This window comes from Pangasianodon hypophthalmus, chromosome 9 (genome assembly GCF_027358585.1).
Source record: "Pangasianodon hypophthalmus isolate fPanHyp1 chromosome 9, fPanHyp1.pri, whole genome shotgun sequence".
Taxonomy (NCBI): domain Eukaryota; kingdom Metazoa; phylum Chordata; class Actinopteri; order Siluriformes; family Pangasiidae; genus Pangasianodon; species Pangasianodon hypophthalmus.
Genome location: NC_069718.1, coordinates 7549574 through 7570571, shown reverse-complemented (window position 1 = coordinate 7570571; position 20998 = coordinate 7549574). Strand labels below are relative to the sequence as shown.

The 20998-nt window shown below is 41.7% G+C and overlaps 3 gene segments (V, D, J or C); 2 read left to right on the top strand and 1 right to left on the bottom strand.

The window, feature by feature from the left end:
• Positions 1–5247: 5247 nt before the first annotated feature.
• LOC128318828 (probable non-functional immunoglobulin kappa variable 6D-41) lies at positions 5248–6718 on the top strand. The segment is given in 2 exon segments: positions 5248–5341; positions 5457–6718. Coding segments are annotated over 2 exon segments (420 nt in total).
• Positions 6719–14611: 7893 nt separating this feature from the next.
• On the bottom strand, positions 14612–16272 carry LOC128318742 (Ig kappa-b4 chain C region-like). The segment is given in 3 exon segments: positions 14612–15149; positions 15927–16016; positions 16269–16272. Coding segments are annotated over 3 exon segments (405 nt in total).
• A 530-nt stretch (positions 16273–16802) lies between these two features.
• LOC113529528 (probable non-functional immunoglobulin kappa variable 6D-41) lies at positions 16803–17429 on the top strand. The segment is given in 2 exon segments: positions 16803–16882; positions 17002–17429. Coding segments are annotated over 2 exon segments (420 nt in total).
• The last annotated feature ends 3569 nt before the right edge of the window (positions 17430–20998 follow it).

Here is a 20998-nt window from a genome sequence, read left to right as displayed (position 1 = left end):
AATTACATAAAAGACAGAAATTCACACAAAATCACAAAAATAAACCTTACAACAAAAAGGAAGTAATACCCTCACTGTTAAAGATACAGTGACTGGTAACTGATTCAAATAATAAAACAGAACCACAAGAAAACACGTTACATAAAAACCAAATTTACACAACACAAAATACACCAACTTCCAGGACTGAGGTTACCCACAGGAGTGATTACGAGTGCTAATTATCCAAAAAGCACACTTCCATACACCCCACCGTGCACTCAGATCACACCCCCCACCGTGCACTCAGATCACACCCCCCACCGTGCACTCAGATCACACACCCAAACACTCCAAAAAGTGTCCCATGGCAAACGTTGAAGCAGCACCACCACCACAAAAGATCCTTCACCCGTGGGACCCCAGCTCCTGAAAGAAAATCAAACCAAATAAATCTTATGAACAGAAGTAAATGAAATCAGTCAAATGGAGTCACATACAAATTCAAAAGAAAGAAAAGGAAAAACCAAAGAAAGAAAAAAAAACGACAGAGCTGCAACAATGATCTCCCGGAACAAAAGGGAGAATCCTGCGGCAAATACGAATAACAAAACAGAAAACAGTGTTACTAATAGTTACATATCACCCGCTAGAATTCCCCACTCATAACCACATGCAAGACACTTACCAACGAAGATAAATGCGCTTTATAATCCGTTCACAGGCCAGGATACACAGCCTTCATATACCCCGCTGCTAAATTGAAGTACAGGGAACTGCACATTACTCAAACCAACCCGCCAAGTTGTCAAGCCCCAAGCGAAGCTAGACAATCTGTTTGCTACAAAACAGCTTCAACTCACACACCTGAAAGGAGGGCAGTCATCAAATCCACTACTGAAGTAACCGAAGGAGACATGCGCACAGATGAAAAGACAATCTAGGATGCAACAAGCAAATCGTTACTGCCACACAAACAGTAATTAAAAAGTTAGCGAGCTGCTACAGGCTAACAGCACATACCTGAAACCACCATCAATAAACAGAAAGGGGAGGATCCAGACGTGACAGGCTGCAACCAACCCGCTCTAAAATAGGAAGCACTCGTCGCTGATTGGTGATCACAAGTGTCAATCACCACCACTTACCTCATTCATACTGTCACATATGGAACTGTTGCACTGGGATTTCTGCCTGCTCCTTTGGATATGTCTGCCTACGGAGATTTGCCCTGCTGCCACTAGCGAGTCAGCCATTAGTGCGTCTCCACTGCTACAGGACTCTGTAATCTGTTTCATACCGTTCGTGTGGATATTGAGTTCCCTGTTTGTGAGTGCCACCCATGAGCGTTGCTTTAGGGACTTAACTAACGTCACTCAGGACATGGTTCGCCGCATGAGCCAGCTCAGACCTCAACCATCAACGGCGACGCCGGCTCCACCAGCTTTCTGACAATTTATTAATGGTGATAGGTCATTTATTCAGGGCACCTGAAAGCATGCGGTAGATCTACATTTCCAGTGTTGTCCCTCCAATTACGGTGAAGCGTCTCACCTACCAAGATATTTACTCGACCTTAGCGCAGCGTTCGACACTATCGACCATAATATCCTTCTTCACAGACTGGAAAAGGTCGTAGGAATTAAGGGCTCAGCCCTCGACTGGTTTAGATCTTATTTAACCGATCGCTATCAGTTTGTAAATTTAAACGGTGACCACTCAGCACGTTATCGAGTAGAATATGGCGTTCCGCAGGGTTCAGTCTTAGGCCCACTGCTTTTCACGTTATACATGCTCCCTTTAGGTAACATAATCCGCAAACATAATATTAGCTTCCATTGTTATGCTGATGACACACAGTTATACGTCTCAGCAAGGCCAGATGAGAATAGCCAGTTAAAAAAAGTTGAGGCATGTGCGATAGACATAAGAGACTGGATGCTAAGCAACTTTCTCCTGCTAAACCCAGAAAAAACAGAGGTTCTGGTACTGGGACCACAAGCCGCTAGAAGTAAGTTTAGAGATCACACTGTTACTTTAGATGGTCTCTCTGTTTCAAGTAGTCTAACAGTAAAAGATCTCGGTGTGATTATAGACTCTAATCTCTCATTTGAGGCGCATGTAGATAATGTAAGCAGGTTAGCATTTTTCCACCTCAGAAATATTGCTAAGATTAGAAATATACTTTCGCTAAGTGATGCTGAAAAACTAGTCCATGCATTTATCACGTCCAGATTAGATTACTGTAATGCTTTACTATCTGGATGCTCGTCTAGATGCATAAATAAGCTTCAGATAGTTCAGAACGCAGCAGCGAGGGTCCTGACTAGGACTAGGAAGTATGAGCATATCACGCCAGTCTTATCTACATTACACTGGCTCCCAGTAAGATTCCGCTTCGATTTTAAAATATTACTCCTAACCTATAAAGCATTAAACGGTCTCGCTCCGCAGTATTTAAGCGATATGTTAGTACCTTACGTTCCGCCGCGCCTACTTCGCTCTAAGGATGCAGGCTGTCTATCAGTACCACGCATTGCCAAAACCACGGCAGGGGGCAGAGCTTTCTCTTACCAAGCCCCAAAATTATGGAATAGTCTCCCAGTTAATGTACGTGAAGCAGACACGGTCTCAGTGTTTAAGTCGAGGTTGAAGACTTATTTATTTAACCTACCATTTAGCGACTAGTGTTTTTATCAAAGGAGTAGATCTGGGGGACTCGTGGATGTTGAGTTTTATCTCCACACGGTGACTGTGAGTGTACCTAACCACTTTCCTTCTCCTTCTGCCGAGCTACACTCCTGAGCTGCCGGTGATCCAGACCTCCCCCCCTTCACTCTGGACCTGTCCACCGGCAATGCTTCATACTGCCACGAAAACGCTTCAGCTGTTTTCCATGGACTACACCAACACACATTGTGCTCACACACACGCACACTACAGTGTAAACCCATATGAGGATGGGTTCTCTGTTGAGCCTGGTTCCTCTCAAGGTTTCTTCCTATCACCATCTCAGGGAGTTTTTCCTTGCCACCGTCGCCCTGCTTGCTCATCAGAGACGGCACACACACACACTTCACTTTACTTTTGTTTGTGTAAAGCTGCTTTGAGACAATGACCTTTGTAAAAAGCGCTATACAAATAAAAATGAATTGAATTGAATTGAATAGAAGGGGTAGAGGGTATAGGGGTTCATACGAAGGTAGACAGAATTGAAGTCATGTCGTCATCTCGTATATGGATTCCCAAGCTTAAAGTTATTTTAGACTGTAAATGTTCTCTATTGAAACACCTAGCTAATGCTCAATAAATTGTTAGCATCACTTTCTTTGCCTGTGCCAAATGCAGGACGCAGAGGTAACGAGACAGGCACAGGCAGTGCAGGGTGGCTCCAAACTGAAACAGACTGTTGGAGGAAACCATGAAATTCCTCCCGGAGGTTCTTTACTTCCTTTGTAAGTTCTGTCACCATTTCCACCTATTTGTTCAACGCAACATCTTTAGAGAAGAAAGAAGATTAGTGCTCCACAATGTGTATCTTTTTAAACAGTCATACGGGACAGTCTATTTGAAGTAATCTCTGAAAACACATTTTGACACTACACACTGATCTTGCAGTGTCACAGGGTTCAACATGATGGAACACACAGACACACATCTGTAGATATTGCATTAAAATTTTGGTGGCTAATAGCTCTAACCAAGTGCTGACTTTCAAGACAAACTTTTCTGGACTTATTCATAAGCTGCATTGCAGAATTTCTTGCAGCTGCAACAAAAAAGAAATATTAATATTAAGACACATTTGCCAAATTTTCTGATATAATTAAAAAAATATTATAAAGTATGAAGTAACAATATGTTATCAATTCACTGGATTTTTGGCAGCTGAATCATAGTGAGCTTTCCAAACATAGATTTAATGATCCTCAGTGTAGATGCTTTATCTTGATTAGTTCAGGCTGAAGACATTTCAAAATACAGGACACTTAGAAAATTATATAGCCAAAGGTTATATAGTTATATTCTCCAGTGACAGTATGGTGTAAAACCAAACATTATTATTATTATTATTATTATTATTATTATTATTATTCTTTCTCATGAACAATCAGGTTGTATGACATACTGAGACAGATGCATTGGTGATTTGTGTGTGATGTGCATAATCAACAATGTAAAGAAAAAATGTTTACTGATTCAAAGGCTTTTATTAATAATTCAAAGCAGAACATTGCAGTGATACACACACTTAACACATATTTAGGTGATAATGAAGAAGAAGAGCTGATTTAAACTGAGGAGTGTGTGAGCTCCCGTTAATAACGCACATGAAATTATGAAAGTGAACACTGAACACACTCCATCTCAGTCATTAATAAACAGGTTACTTACGGCCCACAGACAGTTTGGTTCCTCCACCAAAAGTGACCCACAGTGATACAAACAGGTTTAATGGCTGTACAAAAACCCTGCTGCTCTAAACTCACTGCTCTCTCGATCCTTTTAAACTTCTTAATACAAAACAGCTAAAAAACACCAACTTCTGTTCACATCAGCTGATTAATACAATAACTCTCTGACTGAATTTATTACGTTTTAGTGTTTTTTTTTGTTTGTTTTTTTATTTAAGCACTAAGATTGTCAATCTAAACTGAGCATGCAGCTAGTGTGTAAGACATACAGATAAATTACACAAAATAAAAGCTGAAAATTCACAAAAGGTAGATGTGCAATTGCACAGGTTTTACCCATAATGCCTCACTGAATAAAAATACTGATGCACTAATGATAAATTTGCAATAAATGACTGAATGTGTTGAGCTAAAGTGAGAATAATTCCTCCACTCCTTCTGAAGACTGATAGAAAGTTATGATATGATATTTAAGTCCTACAATAATCTAAACATTAATTTACATTCAAAAATATTAGTGTGTATTTACTCACTGCCAACACTGATGCTGCTTCTTCCGCCATAAATCCACTACAGTGAGAAACACATTAACATTCAGTACAAACATCAACCAGTCAAGGTTTAAGCTTCTCTCTAATTCACTTATTTATGCATCTTAGACCTAAAGGTATTTTCCAGAAAATCTCCATCTGATCCCAGAAGCAAAATTCACACAATAACTCTGTAGTAGATTCAGAATTACAGTAAGATTGGGGAATTTGGTAAAGGTGTTTCCATACTTAGAGGACACTTTGCATTGGCAGCACATGCTTCAGTGCTCTGGGAGTGTTTATAGCGCTGTGACTTTAACACTTCATGACTCAGAGCTGCTGCTACAGCAACTTCACCCACAGCTACCATGACTTTGATCCCCGTCTTCATCTGGTCACTGATCTTCTGGACTCAAGGTCAGACACTGCTTCATATTTTATCTCTACAATTATCTGTTCATACAAATACACTTATTGTTTTTATTATTATATTTAACTTATAATTAATGCTACATTAAATATATTTTTACAGAATGCAGAGGTCAAGTCACAGTAACTCAGACTCCTGCAGTGAAATCTGCTCTTCCAGGAGAAACAGTCACCATCAACTGTAGAACCAGTCAGGCAGTGTACAAGGACTCATCTGGTCAGTGGTTACACTGGTATCAGCAGAAACCTGGAGAAGCTCCTAAACTCCTGATTAAATATGTGAATCAGTTACAGTCAGGTTTTCCAGCTCGTTTCAGTGGCAGTGGATCTGGATCTGATTTCACTCTGACCATCAGTGGAGTCCAGACTGAAGATGCAGGAGATTACTACTGTCAGAGTTACCATTCCATCACTGGCTACTGGTTCACACAGTGTTATAGAGTCGTACAAAAACCTCCCTCAGTCAGATTGTAGAGAGACTGCACTGCTGCAGCTGGGAGCGACTGCAGGTGCTGAGTTGGAGGATGTGATACGATACAATGACACTCTGTGGAGGAGAGGAACCTCACCACACTAACTCACAACTCACATTAGAAATCTCTCAATAATCATCACACCACACTGCACACAGTCCATCAAATCCACTACTTTAAGATAATTTGTTTTTTTAGTTTGCTGAGGTGCTATTTGTCATAACTGAAACTGTTTGGTGGATAATTTTTTTTTTCAGTCTCTATCACTAATCCTGCCCCCATTACAGTCTCCGATTCTGACCTGATATCAGTCACTGTTATTAATCTAGTTGCAGCCTCAATCTGTGTGTCTGTCTTGTGTGTGTTTCAGGTCACACTCTGGCCCTGCTACAGATTCTGGCTCAGTCACTGGTGTAGCTCCTCCTGTCCTTTAACAGCTGCCCTCTAACACACAATAGTGTAAACTTTTTTGGACCAGGTCTTCATCCATCCTTCATCAGCTCTAGATATCAGCATTACCATTTCTATCTGTTCCTGTCATTACAGAAGTTTCGTGTCCAGTTTTTCTCACCTGTTGTCCTGTTCTGTTGTACTCCTAGTGCACTTTGAGTTCTTCTGTGTAACTATGTGTATGTTATTAAGATTCTGAGTCTTTATGAGGAAAAGTAATTAGATTTCATTCAGTTTTATATGAAAGAAGTTTGTAAGAAAACGTATCAACACTAGCCTGCCCCTAATCCTAACCATAGCCACTAATTTTTGTGACACTGTATGAGACCACACTGAAATAATACACATCCTGCTCTCTACTTTTAGCTCAAGTCATTCACCTTTCATTTTTACACACTTGTGTACATTTATGTATGGACATATTGTAACTTTGATTAGTTACACCTGCTTTCAGTTCAGTAAGATGTTCATATATTTCCCATCCAGTTAAAGTTTTTTTTTTATCCTTGATTTTTTAATTTACTGATTTATTGCTTTTATCCAAAGAGATATAAAAGTGATTAAAACATATCTTATGTTCCATGAATTTTGCATATGTGACAGTATGAATCAGGTAAGTGGTGGTGATTCACACCTGTGACCACCAATTAGTGACGAGTGCTTCCTATTTTAGAGTGGGTTGGTTGCAGCCTGTGATGCGTCACGTCCGGATCCTCCCCGTTCTGTTTATTGACGATGGTTTCAGGTATGTGCTGTTAGCACGTAGCAGCTCGCTGACCCTTCCAATTACTGTTTATGTGGCATTAATGATTTGTTTGTTGCATCCTAGCTTGTCTTTTCATCTGTGCGTGTCTCCTTCGGTTGTTTCAAGTATTGGATTTGATGACTGCCCTCCTTTCCGGTAGGTGAGTTAAAGCTGTTTTGTAGCAAACAGATCTAGCTTCGCTTGGGGCTTGACAGTTTGGCGGTCGGTTTGAGTAATGTGCAGTTCCCTGTACTTTAGTTTAGCAGCGGGTTATATGAAGGCTGTGTATCCTGGCCTGTGAACGGATCATAAAGCACATTTGTCCTTGTTGGTAAGTGTCTCACATGTGGTTACGAGTGGGGTATTTTAGTGGGTGATCATGTAATTGGTAACACTGTTTTGTTATTCGTATTTGCCGCAGGATTCTCCCTTTCGTTCTTGGCGATTATTGTTGCTACGCTGTCGTTTTTGCTACCGCGCTGCAAGAACGCTGTTACTTCGCAACTAATAAAAGGGGACTGCTGCTGCTGTCTGGTTTCTTTCTTTTTTTATTTTTGGTTTATTTAATTTCTTTGTTTTATCTCGGGGCGGAGGATCGTCTATTTGATTATAGGAGCTGGCGTACAGACTACGCGGCCGCTCCTTACGAGTTTTGTTTTCCTCGTAGTTTGAACTGAGTTTGTTTTTCTTCCTTTTTTTTGAATATTTGTATATTGTAATTTCATTTCTGTTATAAGATTTATCTATTTTGTTTTTGATTTTCTTTCAGGAGCTGGGGTTCCACGGGTGGTGGTGGCTGCGTCAACGTTTGCCGTGTGACACTTTTGAAGTGTTTGGGTGTGTGATCTGAGTGCACGGTGGGGTGTGTGGAAGTGTGTTTTTTGGATAAATAGGGCTGGTGATCACTCCTGTGGGTAACCTCAGTCCTGTAAGTTGGTCTGTCTTAGTTTATTGGACTGTTATTTGAGAGTGAGCTGCTAGGAGTGGCACTTTATCATTGTGATTATTTTAAGCAATTTTTTTTATCTTGTTGAATTCATTGTGAATTAATTTTGTAATTTTGTACGATCCCTACGTTTTCTGCCTACCTTTTGTTTTTAAAAGAGAAGCGAACCTGTGTGACCTAATAATAATCTTTAGGGTTTATTTCTATTTCCTGGGTGAAAATCCCCCAGGTGGCGTAGTCGTGTTAAAACCTGTACAGCACTCGTCTGCCACATTCTGGCGTAGTCCGCAGGACTCTCTATTGTGTAGTGCAGAGACGTGGGTATCGTATGTGTTGGTTTTGTGTTTTGGATATTCTGTGTTCTATTTTCTTTTGCAGAAACTGGACAGCAGCAGTTTTTCACTTTGTAGGTTGGTGTGAAGAGTAGACCCTCTGAGTCTTGTATTTTCATCAGTGGTGGTAAGTGATTGTGTGGTTTGTAATTATGGACGATGAACTACGTGAGTTGAGGGAATTGGTAGCCCAATTAAGGGCAGATAACGAAAGATTGCGACAGGAGCAAGTGCCAATTGCACAGCCTGGTCCATCTAATGCTCCCATTTCTGCAGTTGTAGATCCCCCACTTGCTGGTACTGGTGCATCAGCGACGGATCGATTTGTTTTTGTTCCTCGGAATTTTGGGTCTTGGGGTCAGGAACAGCTTAGGTCAGGAACAGCTTAGGTCGTGCCATTGGTTACAGCATTGGTTCCTGGAGTCTTGGGAATGAATGTCCTGATTAGATTCTGGTCTTCCATCAGGGTTGTTGGCATCTCCTGCTCTAGTACAGGTGGACCGTGGTACAGCCTATGTGCCTGTTGTTAATGTGGGCACGATAGATGTAGTGATGTATGCTAGCACGGTCGTAGGCACTGTACAAGAACAGATCAGGGCTATTGATTTGTCTGTGTTGTCATTGGAAGAACAAGGTAAGGTGAGGGCATTACTGGATAAGTATTCGTCTGTGTTTTCTATACACGATGGGGATTTGAGATGCACTCGTCTCATTTCCCATGACATCCCCTTGCTAGATGAGGTCCCTGTGCGGCAGTGGTATAGGCGCATTCCTCCATCTGAGTATGAGGTAGTGAAGGCACACATTATCCAACTGCTTGAGGCCCAGATAATTAGAAAGAGCTGTAGCCCTTATGCTTCGCCCATCGTCCTGGTCAAAAAGAAGGACGGTAGCCTACGCATGTGTGTAGACTACCGTCATTTAAATTCTAAGACCAGGAAGGATGCCTTCCCTCTACCCCGTATTGAGGAGACACTGGACTCGCTGGCAGGGGCACGTTGGTTTTCTACCATGGACCTTGCCAGCGGGTACAATCAGGTCCCTGTTAGTGAGGCAGATAGACCCAAGACTGCTTTTTGTACTCCTTTCGGGCTCTTTGAATGGAACAGGATGCTGTTTGGGCTTTGCAATGCCCCCAGCACCTTCCAACGTTTAATGGAACGGTTGTTTGGGGACCAACAGTGCCAGTCTCTTCTCTTGTACCTGGATGACATTGTTGTGTTTTCCTCTTCAGTTGATCAACATCTAGCTCGGATGGAGGTAGTCTTAAGCCGGTTACTTAGGGAAGGTTTGAAGGCCAAGTTGTCCAAGTGTGCCTTCTTTAAACGTGAAGTGCAGTACTTGGGTCATGTGATTTCTTCAGAAGGGGTCTCCACCGACCCAGGTAAGATTGAGGCAGTTTCACAGTGGCCTCGGCCAACCAGTGTTGCGGGGTTGCGGTCATTTTTGGGGTTTGCTAGCTACTACAGACGTTTTGTGGAGGGGTTTGCGAGGCTAGCTGCTCCCCTTCACAGGCTGGCGGCGGAGCTGGAAACCCCGAAGCGGTTAAAGTATGGGTCCCGTGAGTTTGCTGAAGCCTGGTCTACTGAGTGTCAGAGTAGCTTTGAAGAGTTAAAGAGTAGACTTACCACGGCCCCTGTGCTTGCCTATGCCGACTTTTCACTTCCTTTTATCTTGGAGGTGGACGCCAGTCATGGGGGACTAGGGGCAGTTCTTTCACAAGAGCAACAAGGTAACGTGCGTCCCATAGCTTATGGTAGCTGAGGTCTTAGGCCCACTGAGCGCAATACATCTAACTACAGTTCTATGAAGCTGGAGTTTCTTGCTCTCAAGTGGGCCATGACTGAGAAGTTCCGGGAATACCTACTGGGGCATAAGTGTGTAGTCTACACTGATAATAATCCTCTTAGCTACCTGACCTCAGCTAAGTCAGGTGCCATGGAACAGCGCTGGGCTGCCCAGTTGGCAGCCTTTGATTTTGAGCTTAAATATAGGTCAGGTAAGAGCAACCGCAATGCTGATGCCTTGTCATGCCAAAATCTCCCTGTGGTGGAAGAAGTTCAGGATTTGTGCCCGGGTGCAGCTGTTCCAGTTGCGTTGCGTCAAGCTGCCCAAGGTGGATTGGTGACTCAGGTGAACCAAATTGTATCATTTCCTGGTTATTCAATCAGTGATATGTGTGCTCAGCAGCGGGCCGATTCAGTTATCGGGGAGCTGTTGGTGTTTTGGAGGCGGAAAACGCCACCCAGCTCTGAGGAGGGTAAGAAACTCTCCCGGTCTGCTATGATTTTGTTTCGGCAGTGGGATCGCCTGGTGGAGAACGAGGGGGTGCTTTATCGTCGGGTTTTTCGCCCGGATGGTGGAGAGGAGGTCCTCCAAGTGCTATTGCCTGCAGCCATGAAGTCGGAGGTGTTGACACAACTGCACCAACAGCCTGGGCACCAGGGGGTGGAGCGCACCACTCAGTTGGTGTGGCAGCGATGTTATTGGCCGGGGATGTCTTCGGATATTGCCCGCTGGTGCCATGAGTGTGAGAGGTGCCAGTGTGCCAAGGGTGTTCCGTCCGCCCCTGTTAGCTTCATGGGACATCTGTTGGCTGCACGGCCAAATGAGATTCTGGCCTTGGATTTCACTGTGTTGGAGCCCTCACGTTCTGGTTTTGAGAATGTGTTGGTCATGACCGATATTTTCTCCAAATACACCTTGGCCGTACCTACCAGAAACCAACAAGCTGAGACGGTGGCACACGTTCTTGTGGTTGAATGGTTCTGTAAATTTGGGGTGCCTGGTCGTATCCATTCGGACCAAGGCCGTAATTTTGAGTCAGCCCTCATTCAGCAGCTGTGTTGCTTGTACGGAGTTGAGAAGTCGCGCACTACTCCATACCACCCTGCTGGAAACGGCCAGTGCGAACGTTCCAACCGAACGTTGCATAATCTTTTGCGCACCTTGCCTGTGTCAAAGAAGGGGGATTGGCCATCTTGTCTTCCCCAGGTACTTTTTGCCTATAACACTACTCCTCATCAAGCTACAGGGGAATGCCCTTATTTTTTGATGTTCGGGCAGGAGCCTAGACTTCCAGTCGACTTCCTGCTTGGTAGAGTCGAGGAACCACTGGCAGGTAGTGTTCATCAGTGGGTCCTGGAGCATCAGGATCGGTTGCAGGTGGCTTTTGAGGGTGTTCGTGAGCGGTTGGGGGCCGCGGCCGATCGCCGAAAGGCCAGGCATGATCTGCAGGTACGAGAATCACCACTGAAGGAGGGTCAGTTGGTATATCTCCGCGACTATAGTGTGAGAGGTCGACATAAAATCCACGACCTGTGGAGCTCAGTGGTGTATCAGATCGTGAAGGTACCCAAGGAAGGGGGTGTGGTGTATACTATTGCCCCTACCACAGATTTAGGTAAGTTAAAACATGTGCACCGATCCTTGCTGAAACCTCAGATTGGCAGGAACCCCTCCCCCCTATTGCAGGACATTCCCTTAGTGGAACCTGTGCGGCCTCGGGAAGAGGAGTCGGAGGAGGGAGATTTGTTTGTCTTGGTGCCTGAAACACCGCAGGTTAGTAGTGGGCAAGCACCTTGGAGTATTGTCCAGTCTGTCCCTCAGGGGTCTGGTGAAGCCCAGGGAGTAGAAGAAATTCCTGAGGCAGAGGTGCATGGGCAGCCGGTAATGAATCCTCCTTTAAGTTCTGCCGTGAAGGGTGAGAGTGTGGTGAGGACTGGAAGGAGTACGGCTGGGCAGCACTCTAATGAACATCATCTCCCACGATCATTGGGGGCAGGTACAGTGTCTAGTATAGTGGGTAGTACAGCTGTTGCTTGGCTCCGTCCTTGGGACTGAAGGTTTAGAGGGTAGGTTTTTGTTTAGTTCATCGTTGGGGCGACGATGCAGAAGCTGGGGGTGGATTGTGACAGTATGAATGAGGTAAGTGGTGGTGATTGACACTTGTGACCACCAATTAGTGACGAGTGCTTCCTATTTTAGAGCGGGTTGGTTGCAGCCTGTAATGCGTCACGCCCGGATCCTCCCCGTTCTGTTTATTGACGATGGTTTCAGGTATGTGCTGTTAGCACGTAGCAGCTCGCTGACCCTTCCAATTACTGTTCATGTGGTATTAATGATTCGTTTGTTGCATCCTAGCTTGTCTTTTCATCTGTGCGTGTCTCCTTCGGTTCAAATAGTGGAGTTGATGACTGCCCTCCTTTCAGGTATGTGAGTTAAAGCTGTTTTGTAGCAAACAGATCTTGCTTCGCTCGGGGCTTGACAGTTTGGCGGTCGATTTGAGTAATGTGCAGTTCCCTGTTTGTTTTTCTTCCTTTTTTTTGAATATTTGTATATCGTAATTTCATTTCTGTTATAAGATTTATCTATTTTGTTTTTGATTTTCTTTCAGGAGCTGGGGTTCCACGGGTGGTCTTGGCTGCGTCAACGTTTGTATTTTTATACGATCCCTACGTTTCCTGCCTACCTTTTGTTTTTAAAAGAGAAGCGAACCTGTGTGACCTAATAATAATAATCTTTAGGGTTTATTTCTATTTCCTGGGTGAAAATCCCCCAGGTGGCGTAGTCGTGTTAAAACCTGTACTGCACTCGTCCGCCACACTAACATTAGCGAGTTTATCTATTTCTTCTTACAGCATTATTTCAAAGGTAAAACTTCCCACCACCACCAACTACCTCGTTTATGTATTATCATCATATACTAACATTTAGCTAGTACGAACACCAGAGCTGTAGCCAGAAAAAACCCAATGGGGGCATACTTTTACAGATCTGTCTAAGTTTGGGTGCTCTCGCATGCGTGTGTTCGAGGCGGGCGGGTGGGAGAAAGGGTTACCGCTGTTAACACACAAAAAAAAATCTGTCCGAAATACCATAACAACACAGCCCATATGTATTTATGTAAGGCAGAAACATGAATATTACCACACTAAAGTACGCAGACGGCTCTGACAAACACAAAAGTCCACCTACAGTTGTTAATAGCTAACGTTAGCTAACTAATATGAGCTAGCTAATGGTACCTGCAGCAATTTATTTACTAATGCTAACAGCATTAGCGAATTTACCTATTTCTACTTACAGTATTATTTCAAGGGTAAAACTTTCCAAAACACCATAAACTTCAAAATGTATGTGCAATCATCCTTACCATTATGTACATATCTAGCCAGCGCAAAGAGCTGCATAAAGCCTGCCTATGGTCGACTAACAGTAAATGGTGGACTCAGACCCAAATGGGTCTGTTGAATAATTTCAACAGCTACACTGTGAATACACAATCTTAGCATATAGAATTGAAGAATAATGAATAATGGAACCCCAGACTCACCAAAGTTGGCTAGCAGTTATAACAGTAAAATTTGCACATAAAGCAGGATATAAATTAAATGCTTTAAAACTATTTGCTAATATTTTAATTTGGGAGAATCAATCACTCAAACACTGTACTTTTGCGATACTGTAATATGAATTTATTCCTTTCCTTACCTGATATAACAACAAGGATGGCTCCGGATACAAAGGCACACCGGTTCTTTCCAGATCCAAAATGACCTCTGGAAGACTACAAAACGTTATATTCACGGTCGTCGTGATTTCGTGGCCAACTCCAAGTCAGTGCGCATGTCGCTGTATTTCACGGTGAAGTATAAATAGATTTTACTTCAATGTCACTTTGTTCAACATTACAAGCTGTCAGCTTTCAATAACAGTTCAAAGTTGATCTGATATAGAAATTCCGATCTCAACCAAAATGATGATTCTGATGAAAAATCAACAATGGATCGATGTCAGCTTGCTATCTGGGAATGATTTTTTTGCAACTGAATATTTATTTCAGTTCAGTATGTGTAACATACAGGGGTACAGTTGTGATTAATACAGTAGGTGTAACAGAATTTCCATAAGCATCACACCAGTCCCTAACTAGCAGATGGGTGAAAGTAACATGAACTTTCCCATAATATTATATAAAACTATTCCCATACTCTCTTTTAAACATAAATGCTTTACAACTTCATTCCCACTCAACCACATCCTCAGTGTAGATGCTTTATCTTGACTAGTTCAGGCTGAAGACATTTCAAAATACAGGACGCTTAGAAAATTATATAGCCAAAGGTTATATAGTTATATTCTCCAGTGACAGTATGGTGTAAAACCAAACATTATTATTATTATTATTATTATTATTATTATTATTATTATTATTCTTTCTCATGAACAATCAGGTTGTATAATATACTGAGACAGATGCATTCGTTATTTGTGTGTGATGTGCATAATCAACAATGTAAAGAAAAAGTGTTTACTGATTCAAAGGCTTTTATTAATAATTCAAAGCAGGACATTGCAGTGATAAACACACTTAACACATATTTAGGTGATAATGAAGAAGAAGAGCTGATTTAAACTGAGGAGTGTGTGAGCTCCTGTTAATAACGCACTTGAAATTATGAAAGTGGGCCACACAGTGAACACACAGTGAAGCAGTAGAAGGTGAGCTGAGTAAAGTGTGTGTGAGCTCACAGCTCTTAGCACTGCTCTCTGTCCACTGAGCTCACCACAGGAGGTTGGTTGTCATTGGAGGCCTCACAGGTCACCACCTTGTTCCTCCACTGCTCCGGGTGGATGCTCAGCGTGCTGCTCCAGCTGTAGAGGCCGTCTGCGTGCAGTACGGCGGTGCTGTGGCTCTCCCCCGAGCTCAAGCTGCTCCCATCAACCTTCCAGCTCAGCCTCCAGTCCGAGGGGAAGCCCTTATAGGCCACACACATGAGTGTGACCTTCTCCTGCTGCAGGTCCACACTGGAGGGAGGCAGAACTGTCACAGTGGGCTGGGTGAGACCTACACACACACACACACACACACACACACACACAAGCACACACAAACACAGATGAGACAGGAATGGACAGCTGTCATTCACTGAGGCTTCGTTTCAGCTCTTTGTGTGTGTTTCACTTCCCTTTATATCTTACAGAGCAGAAATGAGTTCAGTGGAGCATCAAAAACGTTTCACATTCAATTCAAATACTTTCAAATCTTTTAGAGTCACAATTGTAAATATTTCGGTGATTGGTGGACAATAAAATTAAATTATATTGTAAATTAAATAAACAAAAATATTACATTTATTTGATAATCTGATTAAACAGCATTTAAAATACAGATAATTTGCCATTTAAGTAAATTCAGTTTACGCTTCCACAATTAATTCTGTTTATGGACTCACAGTCTTGAAGATATTAAATGTAGTTAGTATAAATCAACAAAAAAGGCATAGTAATATGCACAAACACTGATATCTATTTTGTTTTTAGATTTAAATTATAATTAGCTATTAGCACTATAGTCAAATACATTTTCTCAAACTTCTAAAATAAGAGAAATTTGAGAAACATGAAGCTCTTATACAAAAATCACATCTCACTGATTGGATGTGAAGAAAAAGAAAATAACTATAAACTATATTATTTACACTTTATAACACGAATCAGAACACATTCCATTTCAGTCATTAATCTGAACACACTCCATTTCAGTCATTAATCTGAACACACTCCATTTCGGTCATTAATCTGAACACACTCCATCTCAGTCATAAATAAACAGGTTACTTACGGCCCACAGACAGTTTGGTTCCTCCACCAAAAGTCCTCCACAGTGATACAAACAGGTTTAATGGCTGTACAAAAACCCTGCTGCTGTAAACTCACTGCTCTCTCCATCCTTTTAAACTTCTTATTACAAAACAGCTAAAAAAAGCCAACTTCTGTTCACATCAGCTGATTAATACACTAACTCTCTGACTGATTTATTACGTTTTAGTGTTTTTTTTTTTTGAATGCCAAGATTGTCAATCTAAACTGAGCATGCAGCTAGTGTGTAAGACATACAGATAAATTACACAAAATAAAAGCTGAAAATTCACAAAAGGTAGATGTGCAATTGCACAGGTTTTACCCATAATGCCTCACTGAATAAAAATACTGATGCACTAATGATAAATTTGCAATAAATGAGTGAATGTGTTGAGCTAAAGTGAGAATAAATCCTCCACTCCTTCTGAAGACTGATAGAAAGTTATGATATGATATTTAAGTCCTACAATAATCTAAACATTAATTTACAGTCAAAAATATTAGTGTGTATTTACTCACTGCCAACACTGATGCTGCTTCTTCCACCATAAATCCACTACAGTGAGAAACACATTAACATTCAGTACAAACACCAACCAGTCAAAGTTTAAGCTTCTCTCTCTAATTCACTTATTTATGCATCTTAGACCTAAAAGTATTTTCCAGAAAATCTCCATCTGACCCCAGAAGCAAAATTCACACAATATCTCTGTAGTAGTGTGAGAATTACAGTAAGATTGGGGGAATGTGATAAAGGTGTTTCCATACTTAGAGGACACTTTGCATTGGCAGCACATGCTTCAGTGCTCTGGGAGTGTTTATAGCGCTGTGACTTTAACACTTCATGACTCAGAGCTGCTGCTACAGCAACTTCACCCACAGCTACCATGACTTTGATCCCCGTCTTCATCTGGACACTGATCTTCTGGACTCAAGGTCAGACACTGCTTCATATTATATCTCTACAATCGTCTGTTCATACACATACACTTATTGTTTCTATTATTATAATATTTCAGCTACTTATAATTCATCCTACAATATTTCTTTTTCAGAATGCAGAGGTCAGGCCACAGTAACTCAGACTCCTGCAGTGAAATCTGCTCTTCCAGGAGAAACAGTCACCATCAACTGTAGAATCAGTCAGGCAGTGTACAAGAGCTCATCTGGTGACTACTTATACTGGTATCAGCAGAAACCTGGAGAAGCTCCTAAACTCTTGATTAAACTTGCGACTCAGCTACAGTCAGGTTTTCCAGCTCGTTTCAGTGGCAGTGGATCTGGATCTGATTTCACTCTGACCATCAGTGGAGTCCAGACTGAAGATGCAGGAGATTACTACTGTCAGAGTGCACATTCCATCACTGGCTACTGGTTCACACAGTGTTATAGAGTCGTACAAAAACCTCCCTCAGTCAGATTGTAGAGAGACTGCACTGCTGCAGCTGGGAGCGACTGCAGGTGCTGAGTTGTAGGATGTGATACGACACAATGACACTCAATGAGGAGAGGAACCACACCATACTAACTCAAAACTCACATTACAAATTTCTCAATTACCATCACACCACACTGCACGCAGTCGATCATGTCCACAACCTATGTAGTTTTCTACAAAGTCATGGTGCTAACTGTAACAGCAGAACACATCACAGCTTTACAAAAACAAATCAGTATCTGATCATCAAACTCATTCCTGTTCTATCTGATATCACTCCTCACATTTTAACTCCATCCATCTGAGCTTATCTGCTGTCTCAGCATCTGCTTTCCTATACACTCACTTCCACCCACATACGCGCACACACACACACACACTCACACACACACATGCACACCATCTAAACTATCCTGGTCACACAGACTGGTTTTCATACAATTCTGTTTCTGTGCATATACACATTTTCCTGTGTCGCAGCAAAATCCCATCATTAAACAGCCTTCACTCATCCCACCTCCAGAAAACCCACTATTACATTACCACAACATTCCTACCTAACGGTCAGGTTTCATTTTGTTCTGACATTGTCTTACTAATAAGTGCTAGTTTTGTGCTGATGTTTGGACACACTGGCTCACTGTGGTGTTTGACATTAACTCCAGCATATCAGAAAATGTGATTGATAATTCTGTTCAATACATCTACTGACCCTAGATAGGTTTGATTTATGAACAAAGACTACATAAATGAAGTTAATTCGTGGAAAACATTCTCAGCTTTTGGGCTAGAAAGAAATCTGCCTCACTTCTTCATAAAATTCTTTTTCTTACAACTTAAAAGTCATTTTTCTTACAAATGTTGGTGGTGCTGTTTTTCATGGGTCCTCAAAAGTACAAACTCATCCACTTTAAGAAGCAAATTTACTAGAAGCAAATAAGCCAAGATGGAGGCCAAAATTTGAACATTATTTTAAAGGCTTATTTCAGTAAGAGAAGAAAGGCTTATCCCCACTGTCACATTTACACTAGCTGTCCCTGCTGTGATGTAATTGTGGCACGGGGGAGGGCTAGTTCAGAAGAAACTAGTTAAGACATAGCTGACTACGCCACCCTGTTAAACAGGGAAATCATGGTAATTATAGATTAAATCACCAACAAAAGATCACACAGGTACGTGGTTTCAGAAAAGAATGGTAGAGGCGTAAATACTAAATACAAAACTTTATTAGAAACAAGCTAACACTATTTAAAAGTCATTAAAAGACTGTAGGACCCAACTAATAACACATGAGACACTGACACATGAAAGGAGACCAAGGCTTACCAATAGCAGGTAAGCTAGTTAATGAGCACTAAGCTCCTATCTCACTCACCCGGTGCACAGGTCACAACACGCCCACACACAAGATCAAGCGTGAACACACACTGCACCCCGTGCTGGAGTCCCACCACCACACACTAGGGTCGACTAGCGGCCTGCCTGGAAGCCTCAGCTCCTACAACAAAAGGCAATATTAACAGAGAATCTCCAAATGCGCACACACACACACACACACACACACAAAACCAAATCCAACAAAAATAAATACCAAACACTAAACAAAAAGACACAACAAATGAATACAAGCATCAAACAGCAAATATAAACAAACAAACGAATGTACATAAAATGTACATACTAAAACAAGTTTAAACAGAACAAAATACACACCAAACAAACAGAACAGTATAAAGAAAAACAAAAACTAAACCTAAAGAAAAGACAAGTACAACGACCAAAATAACAAAAAGAAAACAAACATGCGCTGAAAGACAGGTCCGAAAACCCTGTATCCAACGCGTCAAGAAGCAAATGCGGAAAAAAAATGAAACTATGCAGACAAAGCAGCAGTGCCAACAAATGTTGCCCCACAAGCTTCATTAAACACAATTGGCCCCAAATTCAACGATTCTTCACGCAGGGCCAACGAAGGAGAACGCTGAGCAAAAGGGAGATGGAGGAGGGCAACCACCAACCAATGCAACAATTTCCATAAAACTGGAGAGCAAAAAGGGGAAAAACCGGAAGAGGCGGATCTCAGGCAGCGACGGACAAGCGGTGCTCCAACACACAACGGGGCCTTAAAAGTCCCCTTTTATACCCTCACAAAATTCTGTGATTGGGCAACTCGTGCATTCGGGCATATTAAAATGCAGGAAAAGAAACAGCACCGTCTGTCCCACTACATAATATAGATATAAATTTGTGTTTTACTCTTGAAGATATTTGGCCTGTTCAGAGAAGGAGATTTGAGATGCCACCTCTCATCTACTTACATTACGTTTCTAACATGTTTACAGCATCAGTTCACACCAATCAGTTCACTACCTGCTGGTTGCAGTGGAGCTCCAACAGTCCCGTACCTGAGTGGTGGACTTTCCTGGTTTTGGTGTTTCAGGGCCTGATGCATGTCTGTTAGGCATGGGTCAGGCACAGTGTCCTTTGTTCTGTTGGCTGTGTATGTGCCCCACTGCTCGTGTCGATGGTTAGGGAGTTTACTCTGCTCTGGTCCTTCAGCTCTCTGTTTAGTGCTGCTGTTCTCTGCAGTCTGAACACCTCATGGCTGCAGCTGCATGGTGTGGAGTTTGTGCTGGTGTTGGTCAGTGACACTGTGACCAGCTAAATCATGGAGATTTGATCACGGCAACAGAGGACTCTTGTAACATAATGTACAAATGTACAAATGTAATAACTGCACATAACATAATGTTACATTATAAATGTAATACAATGTTCATAATGTAATAAAATCTTGAGCTCATAAAGTCATGATGTTTTAATGTAATAATGATTTTCACATGAAGTAATACCTAATTCTATGAGAAATTTATTACATTATGAACACTGTAGCAGCTTATAATTACAGTTCATAAGGTAATAGCAGCACATAATGTATGAGACAATGTTACATAATGTATAAGTGAGACAATGTTTACAATATAATTTTCTTTCAACATACTTTCTGAGCACAAAACATAATAATATTTTTTTTTAAATGAGCTGTTACATTTGCTCCATCATTTTGAGTCACTTTGACCCAGAAAAACATTTTAAGATTTATGGACTAAATTAAAACACAAAGTTTCTGCTTTCTATTTATATAATTATTGTGTTTCTAATCATTTTTGAGATATAGTCATTAAATGGTTGTCATAACTTGTTTATATTCTGCAAAAATGTATAATGCATTTATAATTTTAGCAATACGCTTCTCTATAGAGAAGCTTTTCATTTTTCTAGATAAGTAATGAGCAAACGACATTATCGTCATGAGATAAACGTGACTTTAGGTGACAGGTTCTTCCCAGGCTTTTATACTGACGTTTTCTCTCGGTTTAAACAGCTTAGGCACATACACGAGAGACGATACCTGAATGCAAGTTGTACTGTATCTTTCAACATGCCCCCAGATGTACATTCATGTTTTGTTTCATGTTATAACTTGTATTAAAGTGAAGCAAATGATCGGTTAACTTGCGCTCAGTGTTGCTGTATGAACTGAGGCAGATACCGCAATCTATCACACACACCACATTAAAGACATTATTTCTTTGGAAACATTGATTCTTTGG